Consider the following 23,570-nt stretch of genomic DNA (forward strand, 5'->3'; position numbering starts at 1 on the left):
GACCAGATGGCATTCACCCAAGAGTTCTGAAAGAACTCAAATGTGAAATTGAGAAACTATTAACTATGGTTTGTATCCTGTCCTTTAAGTTGGCTTCTGTACCCAATTACTGGAAGATAGCTAATGTAACGCCAATATTTAAAAAGGGCTCTAGAGGTGATCCTGGCAATTACAGACCGGTAAGTCTAACGTCAGTACCGGGAAACAATTGTAAAGAATAAAATTGTCAGCCACATAGAAGAACATAAATTGTTGGGCAAAAGTCAACATGGTTTCTGTAAAGGAAATCATGTCTTTCTGATGTATTAGAGTTCTTTGAAGGGGTCAACAAACATGTGGACCTTATATAAATCCATGGTACGCCCTCATCTTGAATACTGCGTACAGATGTGGTCTCCTCATCTCAAAAAAGATATACTGGCGCTAGAGAAGGTTCAGAAAAGGGCAACTAAAATGATTAAGGGTTTGGAACGGGTCCCATATGAGGAGAGATTAAAGAGGCTAGGACTTTACAGTTTGGAAAAGAGGAGACTAAGGGGGGATATGATAGAGGTATATAAAATCATGAGTGATGTGGAGACAGTGAATAAGGAAAAATTATTTACTTGTTCCCATAATATAAGAACTAGGGGTCATCAAATGAAATTAATAGGCAGCAGGCTTAAAACAAATAAAAGGAAGTTCTTCACACAGCGCACAGTGAACGTGTGAAACTCCTTGCCTGAGGAAGTTGTGAAGGCTAGGACTATAACAGGGTTTAAAAGAGAACTGGATAAATTCTTGGAGGTTAAGTCCATTAATGGCTATTAGCCAGGATGGATAAGGAATGGTATCCCTAGCCTCTGTTTGTCAGAGGATGGAGATGGATGGCAGGAGAGAGATCACTTGATCATTACCTGTTAGGTTCACTCCCTCTGGGGCACCTGGCATTGGCCACTGTTGGTAGACAGGATACTGGGCTAGATGGACCTTTAGTCTGACCCAGTACGGCCGTTCTTATGAAAAGTTATATTACATTTGGCCTTAATTTTCTTTCCACTCAGGGCAGAGAGAGCGAGCTCTGGGAGTGAGGATAAAATGTTTGTTGGGAGATACGATGTTTCTGGATCTCTCTATAAAGAGCCAAGTGGGATGTGAGCTGGGGGTAATGGGCAGAATCCTCATCTTTTGTAAATCAGCAAAGGTCTGTTGTAGTCAGTGGTGCTACACTGATTTACACTAGCTGAGGATCTGGCCCTATATAACTAAAAGGGAAATGAAGGAAACTTATTAAATAAAAGTTTTATTTAACTTTTTAAAATTGTAATTTTATTGATCTGTTTCTTATATGTGTTTAATAAAAGGTTGTCTCTCTCTCTCTCTCTCTCTCTCTCTCTCTCTTTAATGGTGGTGGTTGCAACAGGAGAAGGTGCCAGTGATAACTTGACACAAGACCCTCAACCACATTTTTTTGTGTTTAATGTTGTAACAGTACAAAAGGGTTTTATTATCACCTCAGTCCAATAGGCTCAACGCACCTGCCCTTATCAACACAACAGACTAAAGTTCTATTCCCAATGCTGGGAATGGTTGTAGGTTTTAACGGTTAGAGTACAAGAGACTGAGAGTTCTTCTGCTGATTTGTGGGGTTACTTTGAGCAAGCTCCTAACCCTTTCTGTGCCTTAGTTTCCCCCTCAGTGCAGTGGGGACAGTAATATTGACCCATCTCCTGGTGGGACTGAGAATTATTTATTGTCTGTCTGTAAAGTGTTTTGAGCTTAGACAGGAGGTGCTCAGGTAGGGCAAACAATTATTCTTAGAGCTGAGTCCAAATCATTAAGTGAGCATCTGGATCTGAAATTTTTCTGTGTTTCCATGAGTGTTTGGATCCAGGATTCTGGTTCTGAACTATTAGAGAGACCAGGGACAATTGTCGAGTTCTGATCCAGATTGGAACATTCCCCGAAGTCGTGTTTGGTTCCAAAGCCTTTGTTGGGTGCTAAGCTCTCTAAGTTGTGCTTTTTAATTATTTAAAATAATGTTTACTATTAATAAAATATATTTTCATTTAGATTAAAATATAATGGGGAAAATTTCTAGCTGCATTAAGGTTTTTCAAGTACCTTTTCTTTTATTCTGGGCCTTAGGTTTTGGCCTGAACAAAGTTGATCCAGTCCCTTTTACTCTATCCACCTTTTGACAGTTTCCCTCTCCACCTCTAAGGGTTTATTGCTATTTTTCCTTGCAGGCACATGTCAGACTGAGACTCTGGGAAGAGAATTCATCACCTCCTACATGGACGACTGTGGGAACTCTAGTCAAGTTGAAGTGCAAATTACTGGATACTTTGCCTTCACTTCAGTGTCTGTTTCCATCTCCAATTACCCATTTGATAAGAAGATTATGGTAAATCGGGGAGAGATGGTGCGGGTCAGCCTACCAGAGTCAGTGGGAATTAAGGGTGTTATCAAGTTCTCCAAGGTGGTCCTAGTCAAGGCTGACAAAGATATCTCAGTAGTGTCTGTCAGCAACAAACATGTGAGCCCTGAGACCACTGTGCTATATCCTGTCTCCAGCTTGGGAAATGAACACTACATAGTGACTCCCTCTACAGAATCCTTAGATAGTTACCCAGAGTTCTCTGTTATGACATATGAAGACCGCAACCTAGTGACGGTCCATGTGAAAGGCAAGTTACGTTATGGAACACGGGTCTACTCCACTGGTGACACACTGAAAATTATACTCCTTGCTTTCCAAGGCTACCAGTTACAAGGCATAGCCGATCTGTCTGGCACCAGGATTGTCTCAGAAAAGCCAGTGGCTGTCTTGGTTGGCCAGGTGTGTTTCTGTACTAGCACAAAATGCAACCATGTCTTTGAGCAGCTCCTACCAGTTTGCAGCTGGGGTACAACATACATCATTCCTCCCTTACCCTGGCAGAAAGTAGATGAAATAGTCTACATCACTGCTTCCCAGAGCACAACTGTGTTGTATCAACTAGGGGAACAGGCAGAGACTGTTACTCTAGCAGGAGGCAGTGTACTCCAGCGTCCTGTCAAGCCCTCGATCCCAGTCTACATCTCTGCTAATGTGGGCATCCAGGTGGTGTTCTACAGCGTGGGCGCAGCTCTCCCTAATTCCTCCCACGCCTTCCTGATGAATGTTCCAGATGTTGCCAGTTACTGCCGGATGTATTCTATAAATGCCCAGGAGGGCTTCGAGAACTTTGCCTTGATGGTGGCCAATACAGCAGAGACTGGCGCCATCATCCTAGACAATCAGCCTGTAAGGGATGTGGTGTGGAACCGAGTCCCTGGCACTGAGTTCGTTTGGAGCATTCATACGCTTGGACCTGCCATCAGATCCCATGCTGTGGAACATCCCTGCTCTCCATTTGCGCTCCTGAGTGTTGGCACTGCCGCCATGGACAGCTATGGGATTCCAGGTTCCTGCAGGAAGGGTGAGTAGCATGGGTTTTAAATCTATTTTGACCACAGTTTGTGTCCATGCTGCAAAGAAAACAGTGTCACAACCAGGGAGGCAACCATGGGCCTGGTGTAAAGTCTGTTGATTTTGATAGAGCTCCATTGAGTTACACCAGCTGAGAATTTGGCCCAGCACGGCATCCTAGGCCACCACTAGCCACAGTTACTCAGGCTATGTCCATACTACAGCAGTGACAGCAGCACAGCTACGGCGCTGCAGCTGTGCCTCTGTAGCACTGTAGTGTAGACACTTGGTACAGCGATGGAAGGGGTTTTTCTATCACTGTAGTTAATCCACCTGCCAAGAGGTGGTATCTAGGTTGATAGAAGAATTCTTCTGTCAACCTAATGGTGTCGACACTGGGCTTAGAACGCCTTAACTATGTCTCTCAGGGGTGTGAATTTTTCACATAGCTAGATCTACCTACGTTTTAGGTGTAGTCCAGGACTAAGATTGTGCCTGTGTTGCTAGCTGCACCCAACTAGTTTCAGCCCAGCTGATGCAGTTAGGCAGATGCTCACCAGCTGTTCTGAATTGGTTTAAGAACTGTTGCACTTTTCCTCCTACACTTGGTTGTAACGCCCTCTGGGTACCCAAGAGAATTTTGTGCCTGATTCTTACTTATGCCACTCCTGTGCTTATGGCAGGGAATAGAAAGGGTGGAGGAAAAGGTAGCTTTAAGCCACCTTTGTGCTCTATGCATTCTGGGACCATGCAGGGCTGCTGTACTTTATCCTCTGCTTCCCATGGCCCCTGAGAACCAGAAAGTAGCTGAAGCATGTGGTGCATTCTGATCACATCCTTGATCTGCGTTGCATATGAAGCCAAGATCATGTAAAGGCCCTTATACCAATTCCACACCAATTCCAGTGTCCCTCCACAGGGAGCATTCTTAGGAGCCATTTACACCCACTTTAACCGCCTTTTCCAGGCCAGCACAACATAAGGCTTTTAGTGTAACTGAGGCCTGCTGAACACCTGAAACTTCAGTCAACCATAAGCCAGCCTAAGCCTCAGTGTAGGCAACACTAGGTCAACAGAAAAATTCTTGACTTGTCCTAGCTACCAGCTCTCAGAGGTGGATTTACTACAGCAATGGAAGAATCCTTCCACCACTGTAGTCAGTGTCTACACTACAGTGGCACAGCTGCAGCTGCGCCACTTTAGCGTTTCTAGTGCAGACATACCTTGCTGAGACTCAGGCCTTTTAGAAGTACAATAGCAGGGTTAGAACACTTCTAGGGAAGGGAAACGTCTCGAGTATAGATGTAACAGCAGTCATCTGGTTTATCACCAAGGATCAAACCCATGATCTTGTAACTGTATGACCCCCTACTGTTTGAGCTGAGGGATGAACTCCCATAGCTAGGAGCTGTAGCAGAACCAGACCGTGGTGGACCAGCCCCTAGAGGACACATAACACACACTGATCAATGAGCTACACAGACAAAGCTTAAGTGAGTATTAACCAGGTGATGTGTGGACACATACCAGGCTTTTAGGGCCGAATGTATTGCTAAATGATTACAGACTCAGTTGAAAGTTAAATAAATAAATAAATTAATAGAGATATCCTATCTCCTAGAACTGGAAGGGACCTTGAAAGGTCATCAAGTCCAGCCCCCTGCCTTCACTAGCAGGCCCAAGTACTGATTTTGCCCCAAATCCCTAAGCGGCCCCCTCAAGGATTGAACTTTCAACTCTGGGTTTAGCAGGCCAATGCTCAAACCACTGAGCTATCCCTCCCCCTCCTGTCTAGTTGTGAGATAGACAGGGCTTAAGGGATCAGTGGAATTAAAGGAAGAAAACACCTGCTGGGTTTCAGTAGATCATCAACTTCGTATTCTGGTAGCAGGGCCGCCCAGAGGATTCAGGGGGCCAGGGGCAAAGCAATTTTGGGGGCCCCTTCCATAAAAAAAAGTTATAGAATACTATACTCTCGTGGGGGCCCCTCTGGGGCTGGGGACCTGGGGCCCCACTTGATCCCCCCCCCCCTCCCGGGCGGCCCTGCCTGGTAGGAAGAAAGAATGGCCCTTGTGGCTAAAATGCTAAGCTAGGACTCAAATGATCAAGCTTCCATTTCCAGCTCTGTCCTAGAGTCCCTGTGTGTGTGGCCTTAGTGTGTCACTTAGGCCAAGGTTTTCAAAATTGCCTTTTGATTTTGTTGCCTAACCTGAGACCTTAAAGGCGTCTGATTTTCAGAGGGTGAGTACTCAGTACTTTTGAAAGTCAGGGCCCTTTTAAATCAAATCATGAGACACTTCTGAAAACCTTAGCCCTGCAGATGTTGACCTGATGTAATTGTCCTGCCTCTCTTTCTGTTGCTAGATGTTACCTTTAAATGCCAGACTGAGACTCTAGAGATAAAAGAGCAGATGGAGATGTGCAAAGATGTCTTTCTGCAGGTACGTGGAAGGGGTTTATTTGTGCTTTGAGGGTTTTCACAAAGAGTACACACAAAACTTTGAGCCTGAGAATTCTTGCTTATCCAGGGTTTACCACTGACTGCAGTGGGAGCAGAATCAGTCCAACACAAAGTGCTTCTGAAAACTTGACCGTATCATGCTTAGGTGTGTGATGCCCCCACTGTACATCAGAGTTCTGCAGTTAAGGCACCAGCCAGAGATACAGGAAGTCAGAGTTCGGATCCCATCTCTGCCCCAGACTCACTGTGTGACTTTGGGCAATTTTCTCAGTCTCTCTGTGCATCGGTTCCCCACTTGTAGAAGGAGGATAATAATCCTTACAAACCCCTGTGAGGAAGGGAAGGAGAAATTCATTAATATGCATGAAAGCTTCAATACTATGTGAAATATCAGCGTGTCTGTGGGCTTCACCACACTTAGCCTTAACATGTCGTAATCTGTAAGCATTTTAGTGGGACAGTCAGCCAGCCACAGGTCAAAGCAACATCGCTCTGCAGAACCATTAACCTTAATTTTGGGTGGTGTTTCCATGCTTTCAGAAATAACCCATTTCCTCTGATTGTTCTGCAGGGCAGCAACAGTGAATTTTGCTCCTTCGTGAATTCAACCTTAGTGAATTTGGAGACCATGTATGCCCAGGACAGAGCAGTATCGCTGCAGGTCAGAGGTTCTGCCCCTACATGTGTGGAATAGCAGTCTCACTTTGGGGGGAATTGTAGCTGCTCTTCAGAAAAGGGGTGTGTGTGCGCATGTGCATGCTCTCTAGCTTAAGTGGCAGGGGATCTGGGTTCTGTCCCCACTGGTCCTAGGAAGATCCAAAGTCTCTCGGGGGTAACACAGAGAGAACCTAGATGCCTGCTGATTTGTTGCAATGTTCTCTGGCACCTACACTGAAGGGACCAGGGATGAGGAGGGAATGACACAGGGCATTAGCCCTCCCCTGGTTTCAGCCTACTGTGGAGTCCTGAGCAAGCCTCAGTAGCCTCACTCGCTCTGTAAAGGGCTCCCTCTTTGAGAATGCTGCAGTCCCTCTGAGTGGGGAAGGTCACTATGAACCCGTATGTCCCTAAGAGGGTCATTGTTCCCCTGGGAGTCTGAAGAATGTGGCTCATGAACCACTGAAATCCTCCCTCCTTCTCAGGATGTTTCCTTTCCCAATCTCAGGAAGTTGCTGGCCCCTTTGGTTCCTTCCTGAATAGCTTCACTCTCAGTGCTGGTGGGAACGAGAACAAGAGGGAAATTGCCTCCACCATGACGTTCCTCCTGCAGAGTGTGGAATTGGCTGCACTGACAGCTGCTTTGATGTCTCCGGAGATCACGACCCAGACCGTGACAACAGAGTCTATGGGTGAGGAGGATGGGAGGCTCCCACATTGCCTTGTGGAGGCTGTGAGATAGTGGGTTATACTCTTTTCAGTACAGAACACCACTGCATCCTCTCTCAGGGTTTATAACACAGCCATGGGTGGCAGGTGAATGAGCCATTTAGAGAGGCTAGTCCCCGGCCCCTCCCTCTCTGCCCAAGGCCCATCCCTCCCGTTCCACCCCCTCTCTTCCACTGGCACCCCTACCCCAGCCCCGGAGTGCGGGGCGGGCAGCACAGTGGGAGCACCCCCAGCCCTGGAGCACTGGGCAGTCAGATCGTCCCCAACTCCAGCGCCGGGCGGATGGGCAGGCAGTGTGACATGGCATGGCCCTAACCCCAACCCCAGCCCTCCCAGCCCTGGGCCTTGGAGCCTGCCTGGCCCAGCCTCTCAGCCACGGAAGAGCCTGAAGGGAACTGGAAGCAGGCAGGAGGGGGTCTGGGGGCGGATCATGGGCGGGGCCATGCCAGGCTGTTTGGGGAGGCACAGCCTTCCCCGGCCTATGCTACCCGCCAGCCATAAACCCAGCCCAGGGACTTTGCAGCAATGGCAGCTGCCTGAGAGGGTTTTAAAAGCAATGCCAATCTCCTGTCGCCACAGGCAGCTGCCATTGCGTCCTCTTTTCACTCCCTGCCCCAGCAAAACCCCTTCCTGCTGCTTCCCCTGCTAAAGCGCAGAGGTGAGGCAGCAGGGAGAAGTTGTCTTCTGCCTCTTGGCACATTGACATCTTCATGGGGACGCAGGGATGATGGATCATAGGAGGTCAGCCAGAGGGGCTCAGGGAAACACAGATAAATGGAAGTGAGGAGAAAGGGGGAGGGGGTGCTGGGATTCAGAGAGAGTGGAGCTCCAAACCTGCCTTGCCCTTGCAGCAAGAGGCTTTGCCATTTCCCTCCCCAGCTATCGAGACGCTCCTCGTTGTCCCGGCTGCTGGTCCCTGTGATGAGGTCTTCAGGCTGAGAGCTCAGGAGGAGACAATGGACATTCACTGCGATACGATCACCAGAGCAGCCACAGAAGGTACCATCCTAGTGCTTCCCAGGCACTCACCCCTTTAACTAGACACCAAACCCCAGCCCTAGTTCTCCCCTTCCTGTCACCCCAGGCTGGCTTGCTTGCCTCTGTTATCCTGACACTAGTGTGGACCTTGTTGGCTGAGCCAGTGTTTTTCAGGCCATTGAGCTCTGCAGAGCCCTTCATTCCTGGTTGTCCTGCAGCAAGAAAACCAAGCAGTGGGAGGGGCAGGGAGGAGAGAAAAGCTTTGATGGGCATATGAATTGGTCCAGAGAATGGAAAGATCAGAGATCCGTTGGCCCAACACATGATGTCCTGATGATGAGCCCAGCTAGGTCCCAGGTTGACGTGCGTGACGTCCTAGAATGGAACCAGGATAATATTTACCAATTTTACTCTGATTTTCAGGCCAGTATGACCTAACTGGGACTGGTTCTTAATTCTTTATCACCAGGGAAAGCTCCTCACTAACCAAGCCCTCTGCCTCTCCTAACCAAGAAAAACTACGGCTTTACCTCAGTGCCTTTCACCTAGGACTGTCTACGTAGCTGGATAATGTGCAGTATGGGGGTATGATTTCTAAAGAGCACTAACGTACTGTGCATTAATTGGTCTTTATAGACCCTACTAGTGTGCACTAAAGGTTCCCTAGTGTGCTTTAATGTACATTAGTGCACTTTAGGAATCACACTCCCATAGTGCACACCAATGTTTCCAACACAGAAGTGCTTCTGTGGAAGAAGAGGGAGGAGGCAACATGCTCTAGTAGTTAAAGCTCAAACTGCTAGCCACGACTCCTGGGTTCTTTCCCCAGCTCTTCCCCACACTCACTGTGACCTTTGGCACCTGGCTTGCTCTTTCTTTGTCTCAGTGTCCCTGTGTCTATGATGAAGCATCATTTCATGTTTTCAGATTTTGGGGCTGTTGCTTTTATTTCTTACTCCACCCTGGACTCCATCATGAACAAGAGATTTCTCAACGAGGGAGATCTAATGGTTGATGAGAAATTGAGGAATTTTCACCTGAATTCCAGGGTGGTGAGTGGGGCTGTCGGAGCTGGGAGGCTCATGAACCTCTCCAAACCTGTGAACTTCACCCTACGCCATAGACAGGTGAGTGTAGATCCTTTTACTTTGCTCTGTGGCCGGGGCTCCAGTTGGTCACTTAAAAGGTGCGTCTCCTGCAGGGCATTTGAGTTGTGTTGCCTTTCTGGACTGAGGAACAGTTATCTGAGAAACAGAGGGAGCTTCTTCAGTCCTGACACTGGGGCTGTTTTGCAGGAGGATGTTACATAGGGTTCACACCAGGCCTGATTGGATTATGATTCATCATGTAAAACGCTCAAAATAACAACTGTGCCTGGCTCACCCCTTAGAGCAGGAATAATTGGAAAGCAACTCCCTATAGCAGTGGTCCCCAAACTTTTGAGGATCACCCCCCCTTACCCTGTCCACACCCCTCCCTCTGAGCTGGGGCTGGGTTCAGTCCACGGTTCGGGGGCAGGGGGAGAGGACACGGACAGGGGTAAGGGGGCTGAGGCTGCGTCCGCAGCGGGGTTGGGTCTGGGGGGCGGGAGCAGGGCCAGAGCCATGGCCGGGGGCCAAGGTTGACGTTGGGAGTGAAGCAGCAGCTGGGCTGTGGTGGGGGCCAGCAACTGAGCCCATGGCCAGGTGCGGCTCCGCTCCCAGCCCCTCCCCTGCTCCCAGCCTGGGCCCTGGGCCAGGAATGGAGCCGTAAGGGGCTGGAAGTGGAGCCATGCTGAGGCTGGGGACGGTGCCAGACATGGGGCTGGAAGTCAGGGATGCGGCTACGGGTGGGACTACAGCAGAGCTCAGGGTGGGGAGGGGCTGGGTTGTATTCTCATTCCGCCCCTCCTGGGGGCTGACCCAGGACCTGTCATGTCCCTCAGAAGATTCGTCTATGTCCCCCTAGGGGGGCGCACCCCACAGTTTGGGGACCTCTGCCCTATAGATAGCAGAGTTCAGGGAAACAGCATGAGATGGTGCCTTCTTTGATGAAGTAATGAACTTGCTAGAGTGCATGTGGGTATTTGTGGGCAGGTGTGTGAATGCCTTTTAATGGCTCAAAACAGGGCTGCCCAGAGGATTCAGGGGGCCGGGGGCAAAGCAATTTCGGGGGCCCCTTCCATAAAAAAAAGTTGCAATACTATAGAATACTATATTCTCGTGGGGGCCCCTGTGGGGCCCGGGGCCTGGGGCAAATTGCCCCACTTGCCCCCCCCCTTCCGGGCAGCCCTGGCTCAAAATGGAACTGCACAATTGTGTGTCATAGACCCTACAGTGCTCAGAGTTAAGGGAATTACCACTTTAGCTCTAGGATCAGGGGCTTGTGCTATTGGAGCTGGAGGATCTTGCTTGTATTTCCACTGCCAATGCGAAGTCCCAAATGGCTGTTACATGCAGCACAATGAAAGCCATGAAGCCGTTGGTGATATCAGGTTTATTACTGTCTATTAGAGATATGTGACAAAAGAAACAGTGTTCTCCCCATGATCCAGTGAGGATGATGATGGGGTGTTTTTGTTTCCAGGCAAAGAAAGAGGAGGAAGAGGCTCTCTGTGTTCACTGGAAATTCATCGCTGGGAAAGGCACCTGGACTCCAGACGGCTGCACCGCTCTGTACACGAACAGCACTCACACCATTTGTAGCTGTAACCATCTCTCCAGCTTCGCACTCCTTATGGGTCTCTCACCGGAGTGGAGGTATCTCACTGTCAGACTCAGATCAAAGGGCTGGACTCTGAGCTCCTTACTCAAGTAGAATCAGTGGGAATTTTGACGGAATGAATGCTGAGTAGGAACCTCAGAGTATAATCTGTGGCCAGGGCAGGCTGCAAAAAGGAGAGCAGATTCCCCTAAAACTGCTGGTTAACTCTGTAGTTAGAACCACCAACCAGTCACAATCTGTGCTCTGGATCCCCCACACTGGTTATCGAGAAGCTGAAAAAAAGAAATCCCTTAGCCCCCTTTATTGCATTCCAGTTTCTGGCCCCCAATCAGTAGATAGGTCCAGTAAAGTGAGAAGTTACTTAAAACTCTATTCACTTAACAAAATGTTCTTCTGATCCCCAAAGGGGCAGCCACATTGCCAGGGCAATATTAGTTTGGATTAGTGTGGAAAATACCACACTGCCAGCCAGTCCTTTAGTATCTAAAACTAGTGGTTTTATTATACATGAAAAAAAAGAGAAGAGAGCTGTTAAATGATCAGAGCAATCTGATACAAATGACTTCAAGGTCCAAATATCAGGTTCATAGCAGTGTTGGCGAGTTTGCTGGCTTGTAAAGTCCCTCTGGAACACACCCAAAGCTTAGAGAGGGTCTATCAGACCTTTGTCCGTTTGTAGAGAAGTTACTACAGAGGTGAGATGCAGGATTGAAGACATATGGAGGTGATGCAGCTGCCTTTTTATATCCTTTTCCATATGGTTTGTACTTCCTCTGTCCCAAACACTAGCTCACAGCACATGGGCATGGAAAGATACGTAGAGTCCCCTGTCCATAGGCATGTCCCTACATGTCCTGCTGACTCATGGGCATAGCCCCTGGCTTCTCTCAATGGGTCCATTGTAGAGCTTAGCGGTTCTCAAACTTTAGCACCCCAAGGATCCCCATTTTGATTTAAAATTTTTCACAGACCGCCAATCCCCCCGCTCAGCCCGAGGCCCCACCCCCATTCCATCCATTCCCCCAAGGCCCCACCCCACCTCTTCCCGCTCCACCCCTTCTCCTCCTCTTCCCTGCTTCTTTCCACTGCCTCCCCTGAGCACCCCCTATCCCCGCCCCCCCCAGCGCCTCCTGCATGCCACTGAACAGCTGTTCCCCAGCGTGCAGAAGGCACTGGGAGGGAGGTGGAGGACTTGGTCAGGGTGGCCTGTGGACCCCCTGGAGTACCCTCACGGACCCCAGTTTGAGAAACACTGGTATAGCTGATTACCCTTGATGGGCCATCAAACAGACTGTATAGTGCTGATGCCAATCTGTCTGGGGGTGTGACCTAGAAACACAGCACAGATATATCACACATTTATAATGCACGATGCAAAGATGATACATGCTTATAAACAAAATTAGCATACTTAGCAAATCATAACTTTTTGACTGATATCATACATGGCATATCTTGTAAGATTCATTGCAATTTTGTAATATTGGTATCCATAATATTATAAATGGTCACCCATATTCCATAGAATCACAGAACTGAAAGTGACCTCTCAAAGTCATCTAGTCCAGTCCCCTGCACTCAAGGCAGGACTAAGTATTATCTAGACCATCCCTGACAGGTGTTTGTCCAACCTGCTCTTAAAATTCCCCAATGATGGTGATTCCACAACCTCCCTAGGCAATTTATTCCAGTGCTTAGCCACCCTGACAGTTGGGAAGTTTTTCCTAATGTTCAACCTAAACCACCCTTGCTGCAATTTTAGCCCATTACTTCTTGTCCTACCCTCAGAGGTTAAGAAGAACAATTTTTCTCCCTCCTCCTTGTAACAACCTTTTATGTATTTGAGAACTGTTATCATGTCCCCTCTCAGCCTTCTCTTCTCCAGACAGAACAAATCCAGTTTTTTCAATCTTCCCCCATAGCTCATGTTTTCTAGATCTTTAATCATTTTTGTTGCTCTTACATCCCCAACGAAGAGTTAGCACTGAACTTAATTTCCTCTGTCTCTGTTACCTCTCATAGAATCATAGAATATCAGGGTTGGAAGGGACCTCAGGAGGTCATCCAGTCCAACTCCCTGCTCAAAGGAGGACCAATTCCCAACTAAATCATACCAGCCAGGGCTTTGTCAAGCCTGACCTTAAAAACCTCTAAGGAAGGAGATTCCACCACCTGCCTAGGTAATCCATTCCAGTGCTTCACCACCCACCTAGTGAAAAAGTTTTTCCTAATATCCAACCTAAACCTCCCCCACTGCAACTTGAGTCCATTACTCCTTGTTCTGTCATCTGCCACCACTGAGAACAGCTTAGCTCCATCATCTTTGGAACCCCCTTTCAGGTAGTTGAAAGCAGCTATCAAATCCCCCCTCATTCTTCTCTTCTGCAGACTAAACAATCCCAGTTCCCTCAGCCTCTCCTCATAAGTCATGTGCTCCAGCTCCCTAATCATTTTTGTTGCCCTCCGCTGGACTCTTTCCAATTTTTCCACATCCTTCTTGTAGTGTGGGGCCCCAAACTGGACACAGTACTCCAGATGAGGCCTCACCAATGTCGAATAGAGTGGAATGATCATGTCCCTCGATCTGCTGGCAATGCCCCTACTTATACAGCCCAAAATGCCGTTAGCCTTCTTGGCAACAAGGGCACACTGTCGACTCATATCCAGCTTCTCATCCACTGTAACCCCTAGGTCCTTTTTTGCAGAACTGCTGCCTAGCCATTCGGTCCCTAGTCTGTAGCAATGTATGGGATTCTTCCGTCCTAAGTGCAGGACTCTGCACTTGTCCTCGTTGAACCTCATCAGATTTCTTTTGGCCCAATCCTCTAATTTGTCTTGGTCCATCTGTATCCGATCCCTACCCTCCAGCATATCTACCACTCCTCCCATTTTAGTGTCATCTAAAAACTTGCTGAGAGTGCAGTCCACACCATCCTCCAGATCATTAATAAAGATATTAAACAAAACCGGCCCCAGGACCGACCTTTGGGGCACTCCGCTTGATACCGGCTGCCAACTAGACATGGAGCATTGATCACTACCCGTTGAGCCCGACGATCTAGCCAGCTTTCTATCCACCTTACAGTCCATTCATCCAGCCCATACTTCTTTAACTTGCCAGCAAGAATACTGTGGGAGACCGTATCAAAAGCTTTGCTAAAGTCAAGGAATAACACATCCACTGCTTTCCCCTCATCCACAGAGTCAGTTATCTCCTCATAGAAGGCAATTAGGTTAGTCAGGCATGACTTCCCCTTCGTGAATCCATGCTGACTGTTCCTCATCACTTTCCTCTCCTCTAAGTGCTTCATAATTGATTCCTTGAGGACCTGATCCATGATTTTTCCAGGGACTGAAGTGACGCTGACTGGCCTGTAGTTTCCCGCATCCTCCTTCTTCCCTTTTTTAAAGATGGGCACTACATTAGCCTTCTTCCAGTCATCTGGGACCTACCCCAATCACCTTGTGTCTTCAAAGATAATGGCCAATGGCTCTGCAATCACATCTGCCAACTCCTTTAGCACCCTCGGATGCAGTGCATCCGGCAGGGCCGCCCGGTGGCGGGGGGGGGGGGGGGCGGCAATTGGGGCAATTTGCCCCAGGCCCCCACTAGAATATAGTATTCTATGGTATTGCAACTTTTTTTTATGGAAGGGGCCCCTGAAATTGCTTTGCCCCAGGCCCCCTGAATCCTCGGCATTTGAGCCGCCACCTGTGCTAAGGGTCCCAAACTTTAACAAACCGTTCCAAGTAACCACAGATGCGTCCGAGCAAGGCGTGGAAGCAGTTTTAATGCAAAAAGAACCGAATCAAAAATTCCATCCTGTCGTATTTCTCAGTAAAAAACTATCTGAGAGGGAAAGCCATTGGTCAATCAGCGAAAAGGAATGCTATGCCATTGTGTACGCGCTGGAAAAGCTACGCCCATATGTTTGGGGACGGCGTTTCCAACTACAAACAGACCATGCTGCGCTACAGTGGCTTCATACCGCCAAGGGAAATAACAAAAAACTTCTTCGGTGGAGTTTAGCTCTCCAAGATTTTGATTTTAAAATACAACACATTTCGGAAGCTTCTAACAAAGTGGCTGATGCACTCTCCCGGAAAAGTTTCCCAAAGTTAACTGGTTAACAATTGTTTTTGAAATGAAACATATTGTTAGTTTTTATATAATCAGTAGTATGTCTAAAGGTACATGTGTCTTATTAACTCTGTTTTCTCCTAAAACTCCAGAAAAAAATCACAGCCAGTGTGGAACCAAACATCCAACACTATCTGTGATTTGGGGGGCGTGTCATAACTATAAAGGGAAGGGTAATAGCTGTCCTGTGTACAGTACTATAAATCCCTCCTGGCCAGAGACTCCAAAATCCTTTTCCCTGTAAAGGGTTAAGAAGCTCAGGTAACCTGGCTGGCATCTAACCTAAAGGACCAATAAGGGGACAAGATACTTTCAAATCTTGGGGGGGGAAGGCTTTTGTTTGTGTTCTTTGTTTGGGAGTGTGTTCGTTCTCAGGGACTGAGAGGGACCAGACATCAATCCAGGTTCTCCACATCTTTCTAAACAAGTCTCTCCTATTTCAAACTTGTAAGTAAATAGCCAGGCAAGGCGTGTTAGTTTTCCTTTGTTTTCTCAACTTGTAAATGTACCTTTTACTAGAGTGTTTATCTTTGTTTGCTGTACTTTGAACCTGAGACTAGAGGGGAGTCCTCTAAGCTCTTTAAGTTTGATTACCCTGTAAGGTTAATTTCCATACTGATTTTACAGAGATGATTTTTACCTTTTTCTTTAATTAAAAGCCTTCTTTTTAAGAACCTGATTGATTTTTCCTTGTTCAAGATCCAAGGGGTGGATCCTGACTCACCAGGAGTTGGTGGGAGGAAGGAGGGGGAATGGTTAATTTCTCCCTGTTGTAGATCCCAAGGGGGGTTGGAACTGATTCACCAGGAGTTGGTGGGAGGAAGGAGGGGAATGGTTAATTTCCCCTTGTTTTAAATCCAAGGGGTTGGATTTGTTTTCACCAGGGATTTGGTGAAGGTTTTTCAAGGTTTCCCAGGGAGGGAATCCATTGAAAATGGTGGCAGCCAAACCAGAGCTAAGCTGGTAATTAAGCTTAGAAGTTTTTCACGCAGGCCCCTACATTTGTACCCTAAAGTTCAAAGTGGGGATCTCAGTCCTGACAGGCCCCCACTAGAATATAGTATTCTATGGTATTGCAACTTTTTTTTATGGAAGGGGCCCCTGAAATTGCTTTGCCCCAGGCCCCCTGAATCCTCTGGGTGGCCCTGGCATCCGGCCCCATGAATTTGTGCTCATCCAGCTTTTCTAAATAGTCCTGAACCACTTCTTTCTCCACAGAGGGCTGGTCACCTCCTCCCCATACTGTGCTGCCCAGTGCAGCAGTCTGGGAGCTGATCTTGTTCATGAAGACAGAGGCAAAAAAAGCATTGAGTACATTAGCTTTTTCCACATCCTCTGTTACTAGGTTGCCTCCCTCATTCAGTAAGGGGCCCACACTTTCCTTGACTTTTTTCTTGTTGTTAACATACCTGAAGAAACCCTTCTTGTTACTCTTAACATCTCTTGCTAGCTGCAACTCCAAGTGCGATTTGGCCTTCCTGATTTCACTCCTGCATGCCTGAGCAATATTTTTATACTCCTCCCTGGTCATTTGTCCAATCTTCCACTTCTTCTAAGCTTCTTTTTTGTATTTAAGATCAGCAAGGATTTCACTGTTAAGCCAAGCTGGTCGCCTGCCACATTTACTATTCTTTCTACACATCGGGATGGTTCGTTCCTGTAACCTCAATAAGGATTCTTCAAAATACAGAAAGCTCTCCTGGACTCCTTTGACCCTCATGTTAGTCTCCCAGGGGATCCTGCCCATCAGTTCCCTGAGGGAGTCAAAGTCTGCTTTTTTGAAGTCCAGGGTCCATATTCTGCTGCTCTCCTTTTTTCCTTGTGTCAGGATCCTGAGTTCGACCATCTCATCGTCACTGCCTCCCAGGTTCCCATCCACTTTTGCTTCCCCTACTAATTCTTCCTGGTTTGTGAACAGCAAGTCAAGAAGAACTCTGCCCCTAGTTGGTTTCTCCAGCACTTGCACCAGGAAATTGTCCCCTACACTTTCCAAAAACTTCCTCGATTGTCTGTGCACCGCTGTATTGCTCTCCCAGTAGATATCAGGGTGATTAATGTCTCCCATGAGAACCAGGGCCTGTGATCTAGTAACTTCTGTTAGTTGCTGGAAGAAAGCCTCATCCACCTCATCCCCCTGGTCTGGTGGTCTATAGCAGACTCCCACCACAACATCACCCTTGTTGCTCATACTTCTAAACTTAATCCACAGACTCTCAGGTTTATCTGCAGTTTCATACTGGAGCTCTGAGCAATCATACTCCTCTCTTACATACAATGCAACTCCCCCACCTTTTCTGCCCTGCCTGTCCTTCCTGAACAGTTTATATCCATCCATGACAGTACTCCCGTCATGTGAGTTATCCCACCAAGTCTCTGTTATTCCAATCACATCATAGTTCTTTGACAGTGCCAGGACTTCCAATTCTCCCTGCTTGTTTCCCAGGCTTCTTGCATTTGTGTATAGGCACTTAAGATAACTCGCTGATCGTTCCATTTTCTCAGTATGAGACAGGAGCCCTCCCCTCTTGTGAGCTCCTGCTTGTGCTTCCTCCCGGTATCCAATTTCCCCACTTACCTCAGGGCTGGCTTTGGTCTCCTTTCCCCGGTGAACCTAGTTTAAAGCCCTCCTCTCTAGGTTATCAGCCTGCTTGCGAAGATGCTCTTCCCTCTCTTCGTTAGGTGAAGGCCGTCTCTGCCTAGCACTCCTCCTGGGAACACCATCCCATGGTCAAAGAATCCAAAGCCTTCTCTCCGACACCACCTGCATAGCCGTTCGTTGACTTCCACTATTCGACGGTCTCTACCCAGGCCTTTTCCTTGCACAGGGAGAATGGACGAGAACACCACTTGCGCCTCAAACTCCTTTATCCTTCTTTCCAGAGCCACGTAGTCTGCAGTGATCCACTCAAGGTTATTCTTGGCAATATCATTGGTGCCCATGTGGAGAAGCAGGATGGGGTAGTGATCCGAGGGCTTGATGAGTTTCGGCAGTCTCTCCGTCACATCGTGAATCCTAGCTCCTGGCAAGCAGCAGACCCCTCGGATTTCCCAGTCGGGGTGGCAGATAGATGACTCAGTCCCCCTGAGGAGGGAGTCCCGACCACCACCACCCGCCGCCTCCTCTTGGTAGTGGTGGTCATAGAACCCCCATCCCTAGGACAGAGCATCTCATGCCTTCCAATCAGTGGAGTCTCTTTCTGCTCCCTTCCCTCAGATGTATCATCTACTCCACTCTCCACATTTAGTACCTCTGGAGAGAACATGGAAATGATTGCTCACCTGTATCTCCATTGCTGGTACATGGATGCTCCTCTTTCTTCTTCTGGAGGTCACATGCTGCCAAATTTCTTCACCTTCCCTCTGTCCCCACTGCAGAGTCTGCTCTGATTCTTCAGAACATTGTGCCTGTAGAAACATATCCTGATGTCTGTCCAGGAAATCTTCATTTTCTCTTATGCAACGCAGGGTCGATACTTATTTCTCCAGACCTCGAACCTTCTCTTCCAATATGGAGACAAGCTTCCACTTTGTACATACAAAGTCGTTTCTGTCCTGTGGAAGAAAGACAAACATGGCACAACCTGTGCTGGTTACAACAGCTGAACGCTCACCTTCCATATTACCTGGGAAAGGGTCCAGAAGCTTTGTCTGGAGGGAAAAGTGGAGACTTATATCTGGAAAAACCTCCCTGCTCCAGTCCCAGCACAAGATTCCACAACTGTTATCTGGAAGTGGACACTACTGGTTTATTCGGAGCAGCCTCCATTAGCTGCTACTTTATGGCTTACCTGGGTGTGTGTGTGGGGGAAGGGAGTGGGCTTTGTCTACACTTGTTTAGTTATTTTCCTGCAAGTGATATCACTTCAGTGGAGGCTGGCTGAATTTTGCAGACTCTGCACTATTCCTGAATAAGGACCCAGTCCTGAGCCCATTGAAGTTGACTGGAGTTTTCCCAGGGGATTGACACTCAATGTATATTTGTTTTGCTGGCAGGTGAGTTGGGGAGAGCCCTCCACTTCATCTCTGTGAAACCTCTCCAATCAACGATGTTTATCATACAGCCGGCTTTGCTGTGCCAGTGGGGCAGGTGCTTCAGCTGCCATTCTGCATCGCAACTACATACACAACCTGGAAGGGGAAGCGGGATTGGAGCAAATCCTCTCTCTGATCCAAATCCACAGCTCCTGAATTCAAAGGCCACCCTAGGGTTGTAGCTGGGTATCTCTCCCAGATTTAAAGGGCCAGATGCCAGGTCAGAGAGCAGTTATTTCTTAGGGAAAGCACACCATGGCGGGGGGGACGGGGGCGAAGGGGCTTGCAGACCCTTGTGTGCTATGTGTGTGAGCTAGCTCTGCTCTTTAACTGTAATGTGTAAATAATAAAATAACCTGCTTATGGACCTTGGTTGCTTCTTTGGTTTGAGGGTTTGTTATCACGGTCGGCCTGTCCTGGAAACCTTGGGCCCAATTCTAAAGCCTCTTTATGCCAATCTGGCAGTGTAAAGGGGCTTTAACGTGGGCAGAAATGGCCTGTGATTAACCCTCCTGTGCAGGAGTCCTTTCTGGCTGCTGTAGAGCTGGCATAAAATCTGTACATTAGCCCCGCTCCCAGCCCCTGGCATGGGGGTTGTGACTGGTGGGGTGGAGGTGCTGCTGAGGGCAAGGCTGAAGCACACTGCTTCATGGCTATTGTCTGCTTCCCACGGCCCAGAAGGATCCCTGAAAATGCACTAGTTTACCCCAGCTGAGGACCTGGCCTGTAATGGATTTTCAGCTCCAGCGCTGTCACTGCACCACTATATGCTCGTCTACTGTTTTAGTTTTTTTTTAAGAAAATTTGTTTTCAAACTGTGCTGTTCTCACAACACTATGAAATTTGCTGATGTCATCTTTCCATAAGAAACTTCTCCAAACTGAGAGCAGTGACTGTGAGCCCACTTCTGTTCACCAGTATTTATTTATATTATCTGGGCACATAAAGTCCCCTATGCTTGGTGCTGTACATACACACAGTGGGCATTCACCCATGAAAGCTTATGCTCCAATACTTCTGTTAGTCTTAAAGGTGCCACAGGACCCTCTGTTGCTTTTTACAGATTCAGACTAACACGGCTACCTCTCTGATATTTGACAGTCAGAGACAATCCCTGTCTCAAAGATCTTACGAGCTAAGTAGACAAGATGGACACAAGGTGGGAGAACAGAAGGATTATTACCCCTGTTAGACAGAGAGGGGAGAGGGGATCAGGTGACTTGGCTAAAGTCACATAGGGAGCCTGTAGCAGAATCAGGAACTAAATTCAGTTCTGCTGCCTTAGGATGGTTTTTTGGTTAAGACGTTGGACTTTCGCCATATCTCCCCTATCTCCTCAGCACCATTCAGCTATTCAGCTGGTGAAAATCAGCTTTGTCGTTCTAAGGAGATGTTGCCTTATGGTCCCTGTAGATTCACGTGTGTGGAAGGGTCTTGCTCACTTTGGAAGAGCTGCAGAAAAAGTGGCTGTGAACTTCCAAAAAGACGGGGATTGTATCCTGAAACAAAAAATGGATTACACTGAAACCTTGAACACAGTCTCAGAGCCAGGTGTGGACCCCAGTTATACCAGTGTGAATCCAGAGACACTCCATAAGAATCCATGGAGTTAATCCTGATTTACACCGGTGTAAACACTCAGAGCTCAGATACCATGGTGATGGGTGTGGAATAAGAACCTGGGGGGATAGAGCGAGATAAGAGAGATGTGAGCAAGTCTGGCCTGCTGGTGCCAACAGAGTGTGCAGATTACTCTCTCTCTGGCAGATTCGTGCAGTATTGATGGAGAACCAGAGACTCAGCTGATGTAAATCGGCTTAGCTGCATTGAAAGCAGTGGAACTACGCTGATTTACACCATCCGAGGAGCTCGCCTGGAGTGTCTAGAAGAAGCCACACCCTTCTTAGTGGAAGTTCCTCATTTTAGAGGAGGGAGAAGGCAGAGGGGATCCTCAGGGCTTAGTACACAGAAAGAAGGTTGGTTGTTTCCTTTCCACCAGCACCACAAACCCAGCCTGGGACCTGGGAGTCTAGCTGGGATCATTAGTGGGGTGAGGGCTGTATATATATGGCAGGTGGGCAACTCAACTACAGTGCTCGGGGCAGCTTAGTGTCAGTGTGGAGGGTGAAGGGTCTGCACTTACTGTTGGGGAGTTCCGTAGCCATCTGGGTTGAATGCTGCAGGAATAGCCACCACTGGCTGGGCTGGGAATACATGAAGCTCTTCTTGAACCAGCTGGCTCTGGTGTAATTCACGACCTACAATACCAATGTTTGGGACAGGGCTGGCTCCAGGCACCAGCCCACCAAGCACGTGCTTGGGGCGGCACCTTGGGGCGAGGCAGCGCTCGGGTTTTTATTTATTTATTTTTGGGGGGTTTGTAGGGGCAGCGCTGGAGGGTTTTTTGTTTCCACGGCACGGGGGGGTGGTGCTTCGGGCGCGTGGTGCTGCGGGGTGGGGATTTCGGCAGCGCAGCGCTCGCGGGTGGGGGTATAGCAGCACGGCGCTCGCGGGGCAGGAGGTACGGCGGGGTGGTGCTCTTCTTTTTTGCCTGGGGCGGCAAAAAAGTTAGAGCCGGCCCTGGTTCGGGGCCCGGTCTCTCCCCTGGCCCCGCCTGGCACCCCTGCGTCCGAGTGTTTCCGGCCCCCACTTGCTGCCCCCACCCATCTCCCTGGGGCCCCGGAGCAGTGTCCCTGTCTCTTCCCTGCACCTCCATGCTGCCTCCCTGCATCAACTGCCGCCACAGGGTCCTAGTGCCCCCCACCCATTACTGCCAGGACAGACTGACCCTGAAGCCTGCCTGTCCCCCTCAGATCCTTTAATTTTCCAGAAGGACCCTCCACCAGTACAGCCCCCCCACCTCACCTGCAGTCACTGCTCCTGCCCCATGCTGGACAAGGGACAGCCCCACCCCCCACCCCCAGTGAGGCTACAGTGGGGGTAGCAGTAGGGGAGGAGACGCACATGTGATGGCATCCCCTGCCCGCGGCACCCACTGCAGGAGAGGTGAGGGGGCTTCCTGTACCTGAGAGGGGCCCTAGAAGCACGTGCAGTGACAGTGGTGTGAGGTGAGTGTGGTGCAGGGGGGAAGTGGGAGGGGCCCTCCCCCAGAGCTTGCTGCTGCCTTCAGGGAGAGGCCTGGGGGGAATCCTCCTCTCTGGCCCTTGTCCTAAGGCAGCATGTCTGCACCCCAAACTCCGTGTCCCCAGCCTTGTCCCACCCCAGAGCCTACACCCCCAGCCAGAGCCCTCACCCCCTGCACCCCAACCCTCTGCCTCAGCCCTGAGCCCCGCCCACACCCGAAACCCCTCATCACCAGCCCCACCCAAGAGCCCTCACATTTTGACATTATTTAAAAAAATATACAATAACTCCTCGCTTAATGTTGTAGTTATGTTCCTGAAAAATGCTACTTTAAGAGAAACAATGTTAAGTGAATCCAATTTCCCCATAAGAATCAATGTAAATGGGGGGGGGTTAGGTTCCAGGGATTTTTTTTTTTTTGCCAGACAAAAGACTATATTTTATATAGAGAGGATGTATAAGGATGATTTAGTTGCGGATTGGTCCTGCTTTGAGCAGGGGGTTTGACTAGATGACCTCCTGAGGTCCCTTCCAACCCTGATATTCTATGAGTCTATGATTCTGTGATATATACACAGTATAAGTTTTAAACAAACAATTTAATACAGTACACAGCATTGATGATTGTGACGCTTGGTAGAGGTGGTGGAGTAAGAGGGTGGAAGGGGGTGGGCTATTTCCCAGGGGATGCCTTACTGCTAAATGATGAACTAGCAATTGGCTGAGCCCTCAAGGGTTAACACATTGTTGTTAATGCAGCCTCACACTCTATAAAGCAGCACGAATGGAGGTGGGGAGACAGCATGGCAGAGAGGGACAGAGACACACACCCTGTGTGTGAGAGAGAGACTTTGAGACAGCAGCTGCTGCCAGCAAGCTCCCTCCATTCTGAGCCCTGTCATGTCCCGTCCCCCCCGCTCTGTGGAGATGGTGGGGCAGGAACGCGGGAGGGGAACACCCTGACAACAGCACCCCTCTTCCCTCTCCCTCCCTACACAGCAAGCAGAAGGTTCATGGGAGCAGCTCCAAGGCAGAGGGCAGGAGCAGCACATGGCAGTGCGGGGGAGGGACACCTGAACTGCCCGGCAATTGATAGTCTGCTGGGCGGCAGCCACACAGGGAACTTAGGGGAGCTGATAGGGGGGCTGTCGGCCCACCCTGGTTCCAAGCCCCTACCACTAGCACTCCAATGGGCTGCTCTTTCTGCAAGCAGTGCACAAAGCAGGTGGCTGCCAAACAGCGTTATAAGGGAGCATTGCGCAACTTTAAATGAGCATGTTCTCTAATTCAGAGGTTCTCAAACTGTGGTCCATGGACCACCACTGGTCCGCAAGCTCCATTCAGGTGGTCTG

The 23,570-nt window shown here is 48.8% G+C and overlaps 1 protein-coding gene across 1 annotated transcript in view; it reads left to right on the forward strand.

Annotated features, from left to right (window-relative positions):
* The window catches only part of LOC117888467 (IgGFc-binding protein-like), a 35,208-nt gene extending 15,487 nt beyond the window's left edge, over positions 1–19,721 (forward strand). The window contains exons 3-10 of the mRNA XM_034791898.1: positions 2,229–3,443; positions 5,798–5,874; positions 6,466–6,555; positions 7,060–7,243; positions 8,160–8,279; positions 9,186–9,385; positions 10,824–10,996; positions 19,096–19,721. Of these exons, the coding sequence (XP_034647789.1) occupies positions 2,276–3,443; positions 5,798–5,874; positions 6,466–6,555; positions 7,060–7,243; positions 8,160–8,279; positions 9,186–9,385; positions 10,824–10,996; positions 19,096–19,099 (2,016 nt within the window). The 5' untranslated portion in view covers positions 2,229–2,275 and the 3' untranslated portion in view covers positions 19,100–19,721. The remainder of the gene's footprint in view (positions 1–2,228; positions 3,444–5,797; positions 5,875–6,465; positions 6,556–7,059; positions 7,244–8,159; positions 8,280–9,185; positions 9,386–10,823; positions 10,997–19,095) is intronic.
* Positions 19,722–23,570: the final 3,849 nt, after the last annotated feature.

The sequence above is a fragment of the Trachemys scripta genome, chromosome 16, assembly GCF_013100865.1.
Source record: "Trachemys scripta elegans isolate TJP31775 chromosome 16, CAS_Tse_1.0, whole genome shotgun sequence".
NCBI classification, from domain to species: domain Eukaryota; kingdom Metazoa; phylum Chordata; order Testudines; family Emydidae; genus Trachemys; species Trachemys scripta.